This window comes from Erithacus rubecula (genome assembly GCF_903797595.1).
Source record: "Erithacus rubecula genome assembly, chromosome: 12".
NCBI lineage: Eukaryota > Metazoa > Chordata > Aves > Passeriformes > Muscicapidae > Erithacus > Erithacus rubecula.
Window position 1 is genome coordinate 1,792,936 of NC_136664.1, and position 14,304 is coordinate 1,807,239.

At 36.2% G+C, this 14,304-nt stretch overlaps 1 protein-coding gene across 3 annotated transcripts in view; it reads right to left on the reverse strand.

Annotated features, from left to right (window-relative positions):
- Window positions 1-14,304, reverse strand: part of BANP (BTG3 associated nuclear protein) — a 114,897-nt gene that overhangs the window by 47,840 nt on the left and 52,753 nt on the right. For 2 of the 3 annotated variants that reach the window (XM_079316009.1, XM_079316011.1), the window contains exons 9-11: window positions 12,285-12,415; window positions 9,647-9,718; window positions 7,857-7,901 (exon numbers count right to left, since the gene is read on the reverse strand). In XM_079316009.1, coding sequence (XP_079172135.1) covers window positions 7,857-7,901; window positions 9,647-9,718; window positions 12,285-12,415 — 248 coding nt within the window. The remainder of the gene's footprint in view (window positions 1-7,856; window positions 7,902-9,646; window positions 9,719-12,284; window positions 12,416-14,304) is intronic. The other variant, XM_079316010.1, reaches the window with a different exon arrangement.

Sequence of the window (14,304 nt, forward strand, 5' to 3'; positions counted from 1 at the left end):
GCCTGGTGGGAGCCCAGAGTTTGTATCAAAGGAAAAAATTCTGAAGCTTTTCTGCTTTTGCCAGGCAGGAACTGATAGCTCTGAGTGGATAATTAATGGAGGCAGGAGCCAATTAATCCCAGCAAAGTGCATCCAATCAAACACAGCAAATTCCTAATTTCAAATCCTCACTCCACAAAGAGCAGAACACCCAGCAAATGCAGGGGAGGCTTTTCCAAGCAAATATTCCTCCCTGAATAAAGGAAATATCAAATTAAATTAATAGAGCTAATTAAAACAGCAGCAGGAATTAAAACTGGGCTGCTGAGGGGGGATTTTTAATGTTTCAATCAAGCACCAAAGTGCTCCTCTGGTAGGGTTTTATTTTAATAAATGTGCAAATTTAATCCCAAATTCAGGATCTTGGATCATCCCTCCCAGTTTATCAGAATTCTGTAGATAAAATGGATTTATTGCTCAGCTAGGTTGAAATATTTGAAGGATTCTGGAAAGTTGGCCTGGAATTGAGTTGAACCATGTGAAGGATTAAATCTATGAACACAAACAAAAGTCAAGCAACTGTCAAAATTCTGTATTTAACTGTATTCAACTCTGCCCTGTTAAAAATCTCTGTAAATCACACAGCTCTGCTTTGAAAAAGAGAAATTCATCCTTCAGCTGGGGTTTGGTGCCTGAAGTTGGTAAAAATTAACTTTTTTAACAGAGAGGAGATGGAAAGAGAGAAGTAATTTCCCATTTTTAGTCACCAAATATTCCCAAAGCTGTGCCCACCCTGTGAAACACCCCAAAATCCCATTTTCACCCAAAATCTGGGCACAGGCTGAACTCCAGGATTCCCTGAGAATGGGAAGGGAGAGGAAAATTCCCCTTTTCTCCAGGTTCAAAATTCCCAAATCCTGCCTGGGTTGGGATTTGGGATGGGGGGCAGTGAATCCTAAAGCAGAGGATGCTCCAAACATCCCAAATATTCCAAATAAAGATTATAAATAGTAATAATAAATCCATAGACAGAGGGATGGGATAAGGGAATGAGAATGGAAATAGGAATAGAAATAGGAATATGAATAGGAATAGGAATAAGAAATAAAGAATAAGGATTAAGAATAAAGAAAGAATAAGAATAAGAATAAGGATAAAGAACGAGAATTAAGAATAGGAATTAAGAACAAGGATAAAGAATAAGAATAAGAAATAAGAATAAAGAATAAGGATAAAGAATAGGAATTAAGAATAAGAATAAGAATAAGAATAAGAATAAGAATAAGAATAAGAATAAGAATAAGAATAAGAATAAGAATAAGAATAAGAATAAGAATAAGAATAAGAATAAAGAATAAAGAATAAGAATAGAATAAGAATAAGGATAAAGAATACAGAATAAGAATCAAGAATAAAGAATAAGAATAAAAATAGAATAAGAATAAGAATAGAATAAGAATAAGGATAAAGAATACAGAATAAAGAATAAGAATAAGAATAGGAATTAAGAATAAGGAATAAGAATTAAGAATAAAGAATAAGAAATATTTATTTTTTAAATGCAAGGAGCATCAATTCTGGGCTGGTATCACATGATGAGAAAAATCATAAATGAAGAGCAGGAAAAAAAAATAAACAAAACAAAAAAGAAATGATTTCTGCAGATGAGTCCTGATAGCTTTGTGAGCAGAGATTTTTATTACCAACAGCTCTAATAAGAGGCAGCTTAGACCTCTGCCTCCTATCAAGGTGGAGAAAATGATTTTCCCTTATATTTAAAAGATTATCACTTCCTATCTCATCTCTTCTTATTAAGTTTACAGCAATATTAAAACAAGATTTGGCTGAATAAAGAACATAATATACTCCAAAATAGAGAATGTATTCTTTGGAGCATTATAAATGCTCCTGGTCTGCTTGAATGGAATTTTAATGGAACAAACTCATCATCTCTGAGGAGAAAAAAAAAAAAATAAATCAAAAAAGAGGCAGAAAATATTCTTCTTTTCTAAAAGCTTCATTAAAAAAAATCTTGTTTTACAAGCACAGATCAGCCTGAGCTGAGGGAATATCAAAATGTAACAGGTGAATAAATCAGCTCTGCTCATTCTGGCCAAAAAAAGTCATTTAGGGGATAAAATAAATTCCTGTTGGATGGAGAATTAAAAGAAAAGCTGATTTTTGCCACCTCTCTGTGCTTTGAAAGGCAAAGGAGGAGGAGAAGTTTGAGAGGTGAGAAAGGGAATTTGAGGCCTGACATCATAACTAAATCTGAAAAAAAAAAATAATCCAGGAAAAAGTTCTGCCCCCAAAATGGAGAAATTCTGTCATGGAGCAAAAATGGCATTTTCAATTTAACATCTCAATTTTGTGACTGGAGGAAATGTTTTTTTCCCCATCAAAATTCCTGAAGGTTTTTCCCTGTTTTTTGTTTGGTTGGGGTCAGTGCAGGTCTGACCTTTGTGTTGGGATAAAGGAATGACATAATTTATAATTGCATTATTAATAATTATTTAAATAAGAATTTAATAGTAGTAATAAAATTACATCTGTTGTTATTATTGTTACTTAATATTTGATTTTTTTAATGATCACAATTAGGCAGAACATGAAGTTCAGTTTTTATCCTCCTGGCCACAGTTTTATTCTCTTTTAATCATCCAAATTAAGTTTGGAATTCCAAATTCCAAACCCATCCTAAACTCTGCAGTTAAACTACAAATTAATCACACATAAATCTTGGTTACATGCACATATTTATATCAAAATATTTGATTACATGGGATTTTAAAGCCAGATTTAACAGAAACATTCCTGGTTTTCTTACAAGATGAATTTTCCTGGAGGTTTTTGGGATGGTATCAATCACCAAGTGACAGAATTTTCCCTCAAGAATTTTTAAATCCTAAATTTTAGGACTGCTTTAAAACAAAATGTCTCCATTTTCATTTGCTGAAATGCTGCTTTGCCTAAAAATTAAGTTTTTACAAAAAATGACTTTTGTGGTTTGGATGAATTGCTCTGAGGGACAGAGTGGGGAGCAGCTCTAGGAACACCAAATTTCAAAGTTTCTGCACAAAAATCCTCAAGCAAAGCCAAAAAACCGTTTCTATTTCAGTAGAATGAAGTATTTAAACACTTTTATTTTATCCATAAATAGAATTTCCATAAATACTCTGGGATTTCACAGGCAGTTTGTACAAAGCACAATTGTTTCCAAACTATTCTTTTCCTTTTTGCTCCTAAAACCAAGAGCAAATTTAGGACAAGTTACAACAATTCCTGAAGAAATATCAGTTCAAAATATATTTTTTTTTTCCCTCAAACCAATCAAGGAGTTTTTAAGCTCCAGCTGAGCTGCATTGAGTTTTTAATTTAATTTTTTTTTTCTCCCACTCCAAATTCCCTCCTCAGAAAACAACTGAGGATCATCTTAATTCTACTGCCCTCTGCTGCTCCTGGATTAGGGACAAGGAAAAAAAATCCTGCCCTGGATTAATCTGTGACTGAGCAACTCAAATAAAGGATTTAAATCTAGAATATCCCAATTATATATAAATTTCAAATGGCATTATTGTTCTTATTTTGGAGAATTTAAATAGATACATTTTAATAATTTTTAAATATTTGGAAAAGAAGAGTCTGCTAAGCACTCTGAGAATATTTATCCATCCTGGTCAATGAAATAAAATTTAATTGTGAGAGTGGAATTGTGCCAATGGATCCCTGCTCCAGATTGGAATAAAAACATGAGGATAAACCCATGGAAGTAGAAAACTCTGAATTTTAAAAGAAGATAATATTGATTTTTGGGATCATCTATTCAGTTTGGGGTTGTATATTAAGTTTAGGCTAATATATTTAGTTTTGGATAATATTGGATTATTGAAGTTGTCAAAGTTCAGGAGAAGAAAATGCAATTTCTGCTCCATCCCAAAATATCCAAGAGCAGGAAAATGTGGGGATGGGATCCTGTTCCCTCTCAGAGCATCCCTTGGATTCCAGACTCACCTGGCACACACCTGTGCCCACATTGACAGAAAATCCCAACTTGTTCTTCCTGTTTTTTGCTTTTTTTTTAATGTTTTTTTTTTAAACCAACGTGGCAAAGCAGATTCACAGAAATCCTCCTAAAGCTCTTTGCACTCTCTGCCTTTTTCCTGCCAAGCCCATCCTGGATTTTCCTGCTTTTTCCCATTCCCCCACACAGTGAATTAAATTTGTCCCAAATTTTTCATTCCTGCAACCAGAACAAATTGTTGGCTCTCCCTGAATACACACAATTCTATTTTACAGCTTAAACCATCAACTTTGCCATTTCAGAACCAGCAATAATTAAAGAACATTTCCCTGGTGCCATTTAATTAATCCCTAAATTGGAGAATGGCTAAAAAACAGAATTAAGGGATGGGAAACTCCTGGATTTTCTATCCCAGGTGTGTCCCTGAGGCACTGAATATTTCCTGGGATGATCAAAACTCCAAGGAAATAAAAAAAAAAGGATGGAAGTGGGCAGATAATCAGAGCAGACAAATGTGAAAATTTCTGGTAATTCCTAAAGATAAAATCCAAAGAGAGGAAAAAAAAAAAAAAATCCCCTTTTTCTGAGGTTTCAAGGCTCAGCTAATGTGAAGCTTTAATTATTTTTGCAGTTTGGGGTTTTTATTAAACGTGCACTGAAATCTGAAACTTCCAGCTAATAGAACACATGTGGAGGTAGAGAGAGCTCCTCTGGAATGATTTCATTCATTCCATGCTCAGGGATGCCAGAAAAACAAAATCTGAGTTCTGAGAAGGCAAGAGAGGGAAAAAATTAAAATCAGCAAGTGGCAAAATACTGCAGCCAAGGCAAAATTTGGGATCTGAACAGCTCTGGGGATTTCCCTGCTGGTATTTTGTGGGGAATTTGTCCCATTTTCTGCTCAATTCTCAGGAATTTCCTAAATTCACTTGGAATTGGGATGGAAAAATAGCAAATCTCACCTGTACCCTCAACACCTGCTCTGTAAATCATGGAAAATAGAATTTCATATTTCAATGTCTCCAGCACCAGGCTCAGTTTTTCGGGAGGATATATTTATTATTCAGAAGCTTCATGTTATTCCTGATTTTATTCCTGTGGCTCTGGCAGGGTGAATGAGGCTTCACAACATGCAAGGAAAAATAAAAAAAGAAAAAAAAGCTGGAAAATGATGGACAGGTGGGAAAACTGCAGGAATTTCTTGGAGCAGTTGAGTGGAAGCTGCTGCTTTGTTCTGTTCTGCCAAGGAAAAGGGATCCCCATTTTAAAACTAAAAAAAGACCCATTTTAAAACTAAAAAATACCTATTTTAAAACTAAAAAAATACCTATTTTAAAACTAGAAAAATACCCATTTTAAAAGTAAAAAAATACCCATTTTAAAACTAAAAAATACCCATTTTTAAAGTAAAAAATACCCATTTTTAAAGTAAAAAATACCCATTTCCCAGCAAATACTTCTGGAGGAGCTGAGGGTTTCTGGGAATGCTCCTGGCTGGTGATGCTCAAGGCACTGAAGTTCTTTCACACCAAAATGCAGCTGAGTGAGTGGAGAAAAAGCAAAATCCCAGCATTTCATCCTTTGTTTTAAGCAAAGTTTAAAAGCAGAGCTCAGAGCACAGTTAGTTTAAAAAAAAAAAATCCCTAAAAATTGGATTTTAAACTGATTTCCCATCCATGTGTGTGCAGCCAACACACTGAGGAAGGAGCAAATTATCCCAAATCTTGATGGTAAAGAGAGATAACCTGATTTAAATCCCAGAAAAGATAATTAATCATGTTTTTTTTTCCCTATCTGCCATCTAGGACATAGCCCTGTGCATGCACAGGCACAGATAATGCAAAGGGAAAATAATGCTGTGAGGTTTTAATTACAAATAAATTCCATTTAATCTGTGTGCCACACTCAGAGATATAAAACCACCCAGTGTCAGCCCTGATTTGGACAATATTTCACAGAGAAGGAAAAAAAAAATCCAATAAGTACCAAAACATCTCCAAAAAAATCCAAGATTTTCCATTTCACCAATCCAAAATTCCATTTCTACATTTCCAAAAGTCACTTCTGCAAAATCACCTCTGGTGCAGCCCTGAGCAAAGAACATTTCCAGGGGTTTCTTTTCTTTTAAAATCCAAATTTCTTTTCTTTAAATCCAAATTCTGCCAAGTTCAGAGTGCTGGGGGCTCCTCTGAGCTCCAAACCTGCTGATCCCAGGATCCAATTTATTCAGATTTTCCAGGAATCAAACAATTCCTGCCACTCTACATCAGTAATTATTGCAGAACACAGCTAAAAATCCTTTATTTGCTTACTCCTGGTTTTTAATCCACTAAAAAATAATCATTTCCCAGCAATAGAAACTCTGCTGGTGGCAGAGGCAGGATCTCAGATTTTCTCCCAGTTTATTCAGATTTAACAGGAATCAAACAATTCCTGCCACTCTGCTGTGGAAGAAACCTGGAAGCTTCTTGCAGGAGGATTTTTGGGCTCTGGTTTAGCAGAATTCAATATTTCAAGTGTTGAGATCAAATGGGAGCAGTTCTGCTGCTCCTGACCTGGGAATCCTGAGATTCCTGAGCTCAGTTCCACTTTCAGAAATTCCTCATCCAAGGAAAAATTGATTTTCCTGAGAACCCTGAGCTCAGTTCCACATTCAGGAATTCCTCATTCAAGGAAAAATAAATTTTCCTGGGAATCCTGAACTCAGTTCCACTTTCAGGGACTCCTCATCCAAGGAAAAATTGATTTTCCTGGGAATTCTGAGCTCATTTCTATATTCAGGGATTCCTCATCCAAGGAAAAGTTGATTTTCCTGAGATTCCTGACCTCAGTTCCACATTCAGGGATTCCTCATCCAAGGAAAAATTGATTTTCCTGAAATTCCTGAGCTCAGTTCTATATTCAGAAACTCCTCATCCAAGGAAAAGTTGATTTTCCTGAGATTCCTGAGCTCAGTTCCACTTTCAGAAACTCCTCATCCAAGGAAAAATTGATTTTCCTGAAATTCCTGAGCTCAGTTCCACTTTCAGAAATTCCTCATCCAAGGAAAAATTGATTTTCCTGGGAACTCTGAGCTCATTTCTATATTCAGGGATTCCTCATCCAAGGAAAAATTGATTTTCCTGAAATTCCTGAGCTCAGTTCCACTTTCAGGGACTCCTCATCCAAGGAAAAATTGATTTTCCTGAGAACCCTGAGCTCAGTTCCACTTTCAGGGACTCCTCATCCAAGGAAAAATTGATTTTCCTGGGAATTCTGAGCTCATTTCTATATTCAGGGATTCCTCATCCAAGGAAAAGCTGATTTTCCTGAAAATCCTGAGCTCAGTTCTATATTCAGAAACTCCTCATCCAAGGAAAAATTGATTTTCCTGGGAACCCTGAGCTCAGTTCTATATTCAGGAACTCCTCATCCAAGGAAAAGCTGATTTTTCTCACCTTGTGTTTCCAGCACCATCTCATCAAACCTTCTCACCAACAAGAACAACAGCAGATCTGCCTCTCTCAGGACAGCCATGCCATGAGAAAGGATAAAATGTGAAATAAAAGGGAAATGCTTCAATAAATGTTGTTTTCTTGGGTTCTGAGGCCACATCTGGTGGCAGAGGAGAGCAAAGAACTCCCTGAGCTCTCTGTCCTCAACCCAGCTCCTCCCTGGCAGGGAGAAAACATCTTCAGGAATGATGAACCAAACTGGGCCAAATATTAAATATTTTGGTCATGTTTTATCCTTTTTGCATGTTTTGTATCACTAGGAAGAGCCCAGAGATTTAGAATAAGCAATAAAAATGGGGAATTATCCCCAAACTGCATCAAAACCCAAGGAAAATTCTGTTTAAACTCAGTTCTGCTCCTACCTGCCCATCCTGCCCCACGTGCACCTGGTGGATCTGCAGGTTTCCCTGGAAAAGGAGAAAAAGGACAATCAGCACCAGTCAGAGATGGCAAAATCTGCAAAAAAAAAAAAAAAAAATCTGCTTTGATAGGAAGGAAATCCATGAATTTAGGAAGTTCTGCTGAAGGTTCTTAAGCAATCCAGCTTCATTCAGCCTCAAAAGGAAAGGAATTCCCATCCTGCATGTTTTGCTTTTGGGAGTTCCTGGATAATTGATTTTTATGCAAAATTTTTGGTTTTACCTGCAAATTGAAATCCAACCCTTCCCAAGCCAGAATTAGCAATATAACACTTTGTTATATTGTGGCAGAGCTATTTACTATTTGTTTTTTATCATATCCTCACTCCACTCTGAAAACCAACACATTTCTAGTACAGCCATTACATCTATAACAAAAACAAAAAAAAAAAAATCCTCAATAAATCAAAGTATTTTAAGCTCTGAAGTCCAATAAGGAAATCTTTATGACATGAAGTTTTTATTCACATGCTCACTGATGTCTTTCCAAAAGTACACTTGGATTAAGGAAAGGCAGCTTCCCAAAAGAGCCTTGCAGTGAAACAGCACATTGTGGAGGAGAAAAATCCCAATTTCTGTGCAGTTTCTCTTGCTGGCAGCTCCTCTCTCACTTGTGTACATTGTCATCAATTTCAAACCAGATGTTTTCATCTGTCAGGGACAAATGCAGCTTTTGAAAATCCCCCAGACAAGAAGAGCCAAAGGATCCAGGCTGGGCTGGAACCTCAGGATCCATTCCAGCAATCTCTGCTGATTCATCAGTTTTTTTGTGGTTCTTTACCCAAAAACTCCTCCAGTTTTATGGCAGCACCAGACATCAGAGCCAGGAGATTTTAATCCTTTTTTCTCTCTCTCAAGGCCTGACAGGCCCTTCAAAGGACAAGCCTTTAACTACAATATTTATAGAATTTTTGTGATAATATTTATTCTCCAGTAGCTGCCTGTGTTAACAATATTCCTTCACAAAGTGGTTTTATGAGCTGTGATTTGGGTTCTTTGGACAGGGATTAAACCAAGCCAGGCAGATCCACTTCCCAGAGAGGGAAAAACCTGACAGGGAAATGGGACAGATTCAAATTGTTGCCTGTATTAATGTTTAACCTGATTTTTTTTTTTTCTTCTTCATTTAAACAAAGAACACAAGAAATCCAAGAGCAGTTTTAGGAGTCAGGAGTTTTTAAAATAACCAATAACTGCAGCAAATACACAGGGAAATCCAGCTGAGCCCAAATGGGAGGGTTTAGGATTGAATTTATCCATTTCCAGTTATCCACATCCATTTATCTATCCAATTCCACTGAATTATTTTTCTGGAAAAAATTTAAAAAGTGCAAATCCTGCAGTGCCAGATGAGCTGGTCAGGAGTGAAGGGTAAATTCATTCTGGAATATTTCTTTATGAGATGGTGGATGAAGGTTTCTCCAACTCCTGTTCAACCATTAAAGGCCCTGAGTGTTCTGACCACTTTTAGTTCATCAATCTAAACAGAATAATTTCATTTTCAAGCAGTGCAAGCACCTGAACTGATTTCCTATTAAACTAAATTTCCAAAAATCATCAACATTGTGCAACAACAAACCCACACTGAGCTGTTCTGGCTGGTGAGGGAAGGAAATCCAAATCATACAAATAAAATCAATATCATTAATAAGAATTAAAAAGCAACCCCAGAGATAGAAGAGCAGATTTAAAGAACATTTTTGCTGCTCCCAGACCCCCCAGGCTTTGCTCACCTCACTGTCCTGGGTGATCTGCACCTGCTCTCCCTGGGGCACCTGGGCTATGTGGAGATGGCCCTGTGGGATCCACAACAAAAGAAAACACCAAGGAGCATCAGAGGAAAATCAGAGCTGGGCAAGCAGCTCCTGCCCTGGAGCAGAGCTCAGGGAGGGCAGGAAAACCAGCAGGGAAAGCACTGAGGAGCTAAAAAACAGCTACACACAGCAGCAGCCTTGGGTGGGAATAAAAACATTAATAATAATAACAATAACAGTAATAATAATAATAATAGTAATGTTGTAACAACAAATAACTTCTAAGAAGTGTATTTTTCTATATTTTGTTATTGTCTATAGAAATAGAATATAGAAATTTTTGCCTATTCTATATTTTTCTATTTCTCTTTCTTTTTTTTTGACTGGTACACAAAGCCTAGGGTTGATTTCCTTTGTTTGGGTAACTTTAAATCAAAACTCAGTTCTCAAACTCAATATCTCCAGGATTGAGGTTTCCAAAGGTGTCTCATCACCCACCTATTGTTTTTCATCCACTGGAGCACAGCCCCTGCTCCCAGCTGCTGGGATTTGGGCAGGAAATCATTCATTGGAACAATCCCCCTGATTTCTATGGGTGATGGGATATTTGGCATTGCCAAATTTGATGGCAGCAGGGAGAGAAGAGTGGCTGGAATTCCTTGTGATTCACCTGAAGGGGAGATTGGATTCTAAATAACCTCCTGCAGCTTTTCTAAAGCTTTGTGTTCATTTTAATATGCCTGCACGAGATGAGAGATAAATCATTTGGAATTCTGTCAAAGGGAGCCCTCTCTGATTTTTTATAACACAAGAACAATTGCCTGTGATTTTCAGAGACACACAGATCCCTCTGTTTCCAACAGTTTCATTTCCTTTGGGAGGAAACTGGATATTTCTAGGGAGAAAAAGCCCCTCTGACAATAGGGGCTGCAGAGAAAATTAGAGCACTGCCCAGCCCAGGGGAGATTAAAATCACTTTCCTTCCTGCACATCAAACTCTCCCAGGAAAAAGATGGAATGTTTACAAGATCCATTTATTCAGGGTTTTTTTTTTGCCTGGATTTCCACAATTTGAAGGGTAATTAGTGTGTCCAGGTCTTTTAATGAGGCAAGTTGTAGCATTTTTATCTATAAATAAATCATCTGTTCTATTTAGAATCATTTATTCCATATCATTTTCCTTTCCACCTTGTCTTTCAAGATATGAAAAGTGCTTTTCAGTCATCAGTTCCATAAGAAAATCCACTTTTAAAAATCTACATTTCCCAGGATAATATGGAAAAGTTACAGCAAAAATGAAGTGGAAAAGGAAGATTTCCACCCAGTTCCTGCACAAAGAGAATTTATTTCACTGAGGACACTTTTGAAAAAGAATTTGAATTTTAACCAATCCTGTAGTGCCCTGTGGGACACAAGAATTCAAGTGAAGGTGGTTTTTTTCTTTTTTTCTTTTTTTTTTCAGAGGAAACAAAAATCACAGATAAAACTCATCAGGTCTGAGAATTAAATCATAACCAAAGTGCATTAATTTGCACTGAATCCTGCACGGAAATTTTTTGTTAAAAAACTAATTTAATTTTTTTTTTTTTTTTCAATAAGTGTTTATTTTGTGGACACCTCAAGTGGTGGCAGGTTGTGATTTCAGAATTAACATTGCACTGCAGAGATGAGGCTGGTGGGGGAGGAGGGATTTGGGGTTTATTTAGGGTTTGGGGTTTATTTAGGGTTTATTTAGGGTTTGGGGTTTATTTAGGGTTTGGGGTTTATTTAGGATTTGGGGTTTATTTAGGGTTTGGGGTTTATGTAGGGTTTAGAGTTTATTTAGGATTTGGGGTTTATTTAGGATTTGGGGTTCATTTAGGGTTTGGGGTTTATTTAGGATTTGGGGTTTATTTGGGGTTTAGGGTTTATTTAGGGTTTGGGGTTTATTCAGGGTTTAGAGTTTATTTAGGATTTGGGGTTTATTTAGGGTTTGAGGTTCATTTAGGGTTTATTTAGGATTTGGGGTTTATTTAGGATTTAGGGTTTATTTAGGATTTGGGGGTCATTTAGGGTTTGGGGTTTATTTATGATTTAGGGTTTATTTAGGATTTGGGGTTTATTTAGGGTTTATTTACGGTTTAGGGTTTATTTAGGGTTTGGGGTTTATTTAGGGTTTGGGGTTTATTTACGGTTTAGGGTTTATTTAGGGTTTGGGGTTTATTTAGGGTTTATTTAGGATTTGGGGTTTATTCAGGGTTTGGGGTTTATTTAAGATTTGGGGTTTATTCAGGGTTTGGGGTTTATTTAGGGTTTGGGGTTTATTTAGGGTTTATTTAGGAATTGGGGTTTATTCAGGGTTTAGGGTTTATTTAGGATTTGAGGTTTATTTAGGATTTGGGGTTCATTTAGGGTTTATTTAGGATTTGGGGTTTATTTAGGAATTGGGGTTTATTCAGGGTTTAGGGTTTATTTAGGGTTTATTTAGGAATTGGGGTTTATTCAGGGTTTGGGGTTTATTTAGGATTTGGGGTTCATTTAGGGTTTATTTAGGATTTGGGGTTTATTTAGGAATTGGGATTTATTCAGGGTTTAGGGTTTATTTAGGGTTTAGGATGCAGGAGAATTGAGCACATACTACTTGGACTTGTCCATCCTCTCCAATCTGGTGGATCTGGACCTGCTGAGCATTGGCCAGGGCATAGTGCAGGGCCTGGGGCTGGTTCTGCTGCATCTCACTGGAGGCTGGCACTGAGCTCTGGGATCCCTCTGGAAAAAAAAAACAAAAACACAACAAATTCCACTTTTATTTTATGTGCATGTGCCTAAAAACCCCTGGAAATCAAAAATCAAATCCAGTCAGTGGATATAAATCATTCATTCATCAATATTCCTGGGCATGGTGAATTCCAGAGAATTCCAAATAATTCCAAAGGCTGGGACAGCTCCTGTTAAAAAAAAAAATAAAATAGCATCTCTGGGAAAAAAATTAAAAAAAAGCAAAATTCCAGTTTTATTTTATGTGCATGTCCCTAAATTGTTCCTAAACCCCCCTGGAAATCAAATCCAGTCAATGGATACAGATCAGCCATTCTTAATATTCCTGGGCATGATGAATTCCAGAAAATTCCAAATAATTCCAAAGGCTGGGACAGCTCCTGTTTAAAAAAAAAAACAAAAAACTTTTGGAATCTAAATCCCAGATTCTGCAGCTGTAAAAGTCACAACAGAAGTTTCCTCAGAAATTCAATTTTTTTTTTTTTTTTGTTCACCTGAGAGGCTGAGAACAATTTCTGCCACCACCACCTTTAAAAACCCATCCTGCCTATGGTGAAAAATGAAATTATCAGATAAATAAAGGGAACATCCCAATTGGTTTCCAAGATCCATCCCTTACAATTCCTATTGACACACATGAAAATTGTATTTTTTGAACCTCAAAATGACAGGTGGGTTTCTGGATTTATTCAAATGAAACACACCTCAGGCTGCAGAGTGGAAATGATGCTGGAAAGGGAATGTTAAACATAAAAAATGGGAATTATCTTCATGTAACAGGGACAAAAACCACCAGAAAAACCTCAGTGGGATTTTCAGAGGGGAAAAACAGATTTAGGGAAAACATAAATCCATTCTGAGGTTTTCCAGCTGCAGGGAAAGGATTTATTTTTTTTTTTTAAACAGAAGAGGCAACAGGCAAGAAAAAAAGGACAGAAATAATTAATTTTAATATCTCTTAAGTACTCTAAGATTTATTCTGCAGACACTCTGTTAGTTCTGCAGAAATCAGCTTTATCCACTCAAATATTTTAATGGGAATGCTCTTCCATTAAATCAGCAATTTAAAAGATTTTTATTTTTATTTTTTTCCCTCCTGTCTGGAAATGTTTGGGCACAAAGATAATTTTGAGGTTTAGGTTTGAACGTGGCAAGTGGGAGCTCCAAACCACCAAGTTAATATGAATTTATTTATTTGTTGAAAAGTTGGGTTGTTGAATAATTCAGGCAGCTCTGATTCTGTTCAGGGGCTGGAACACAAAATTCCACAAATTTCCACAGGAACTGAAGGAAACTCAACAAATCCAAATTTTTTGCTGCTTTTTGGACACATTTTTAATTTTATTTTTAATTTTAATCCCTCCCATCCCAGCAGAGTTTTTATCATTCCTTTAATGCTGCTCCCTGGGCAATTCCAGCTTGGAATTGGCTGCACAGAATTCCAGGTGGGATTGAGGAATCCCAAGTGCCTGAAAAATGCTGAATATGGCAGAAAAATTACCCCCAAAAGTGCTGACATTGCAGAAAAACCAAATAAAAATGAGATTTTTTCCATTTGGGATATCAGTGCCTTTCTCATGGACACTGGAAGGAAAGGATATTCTGGAAAAATCCTTTCTTGAGATTTTCCTTTTCACTTTTTCTCCCATTTCCATTCATTTATTCCTAATATTTGATGCAATTCACTTCTCTGTTTTTTAATTTTTTTAACAGTGTCCAAATACAGAATCATGTTATAATTATTTTTAAATTATATTATACATATTATAATATATTATAATATATTATAACATAATATATAATATCTATTATATATTATTGTTTAAAATTATATTTCTATAATATATAATATATGTTATACATGATACATAAATATAATA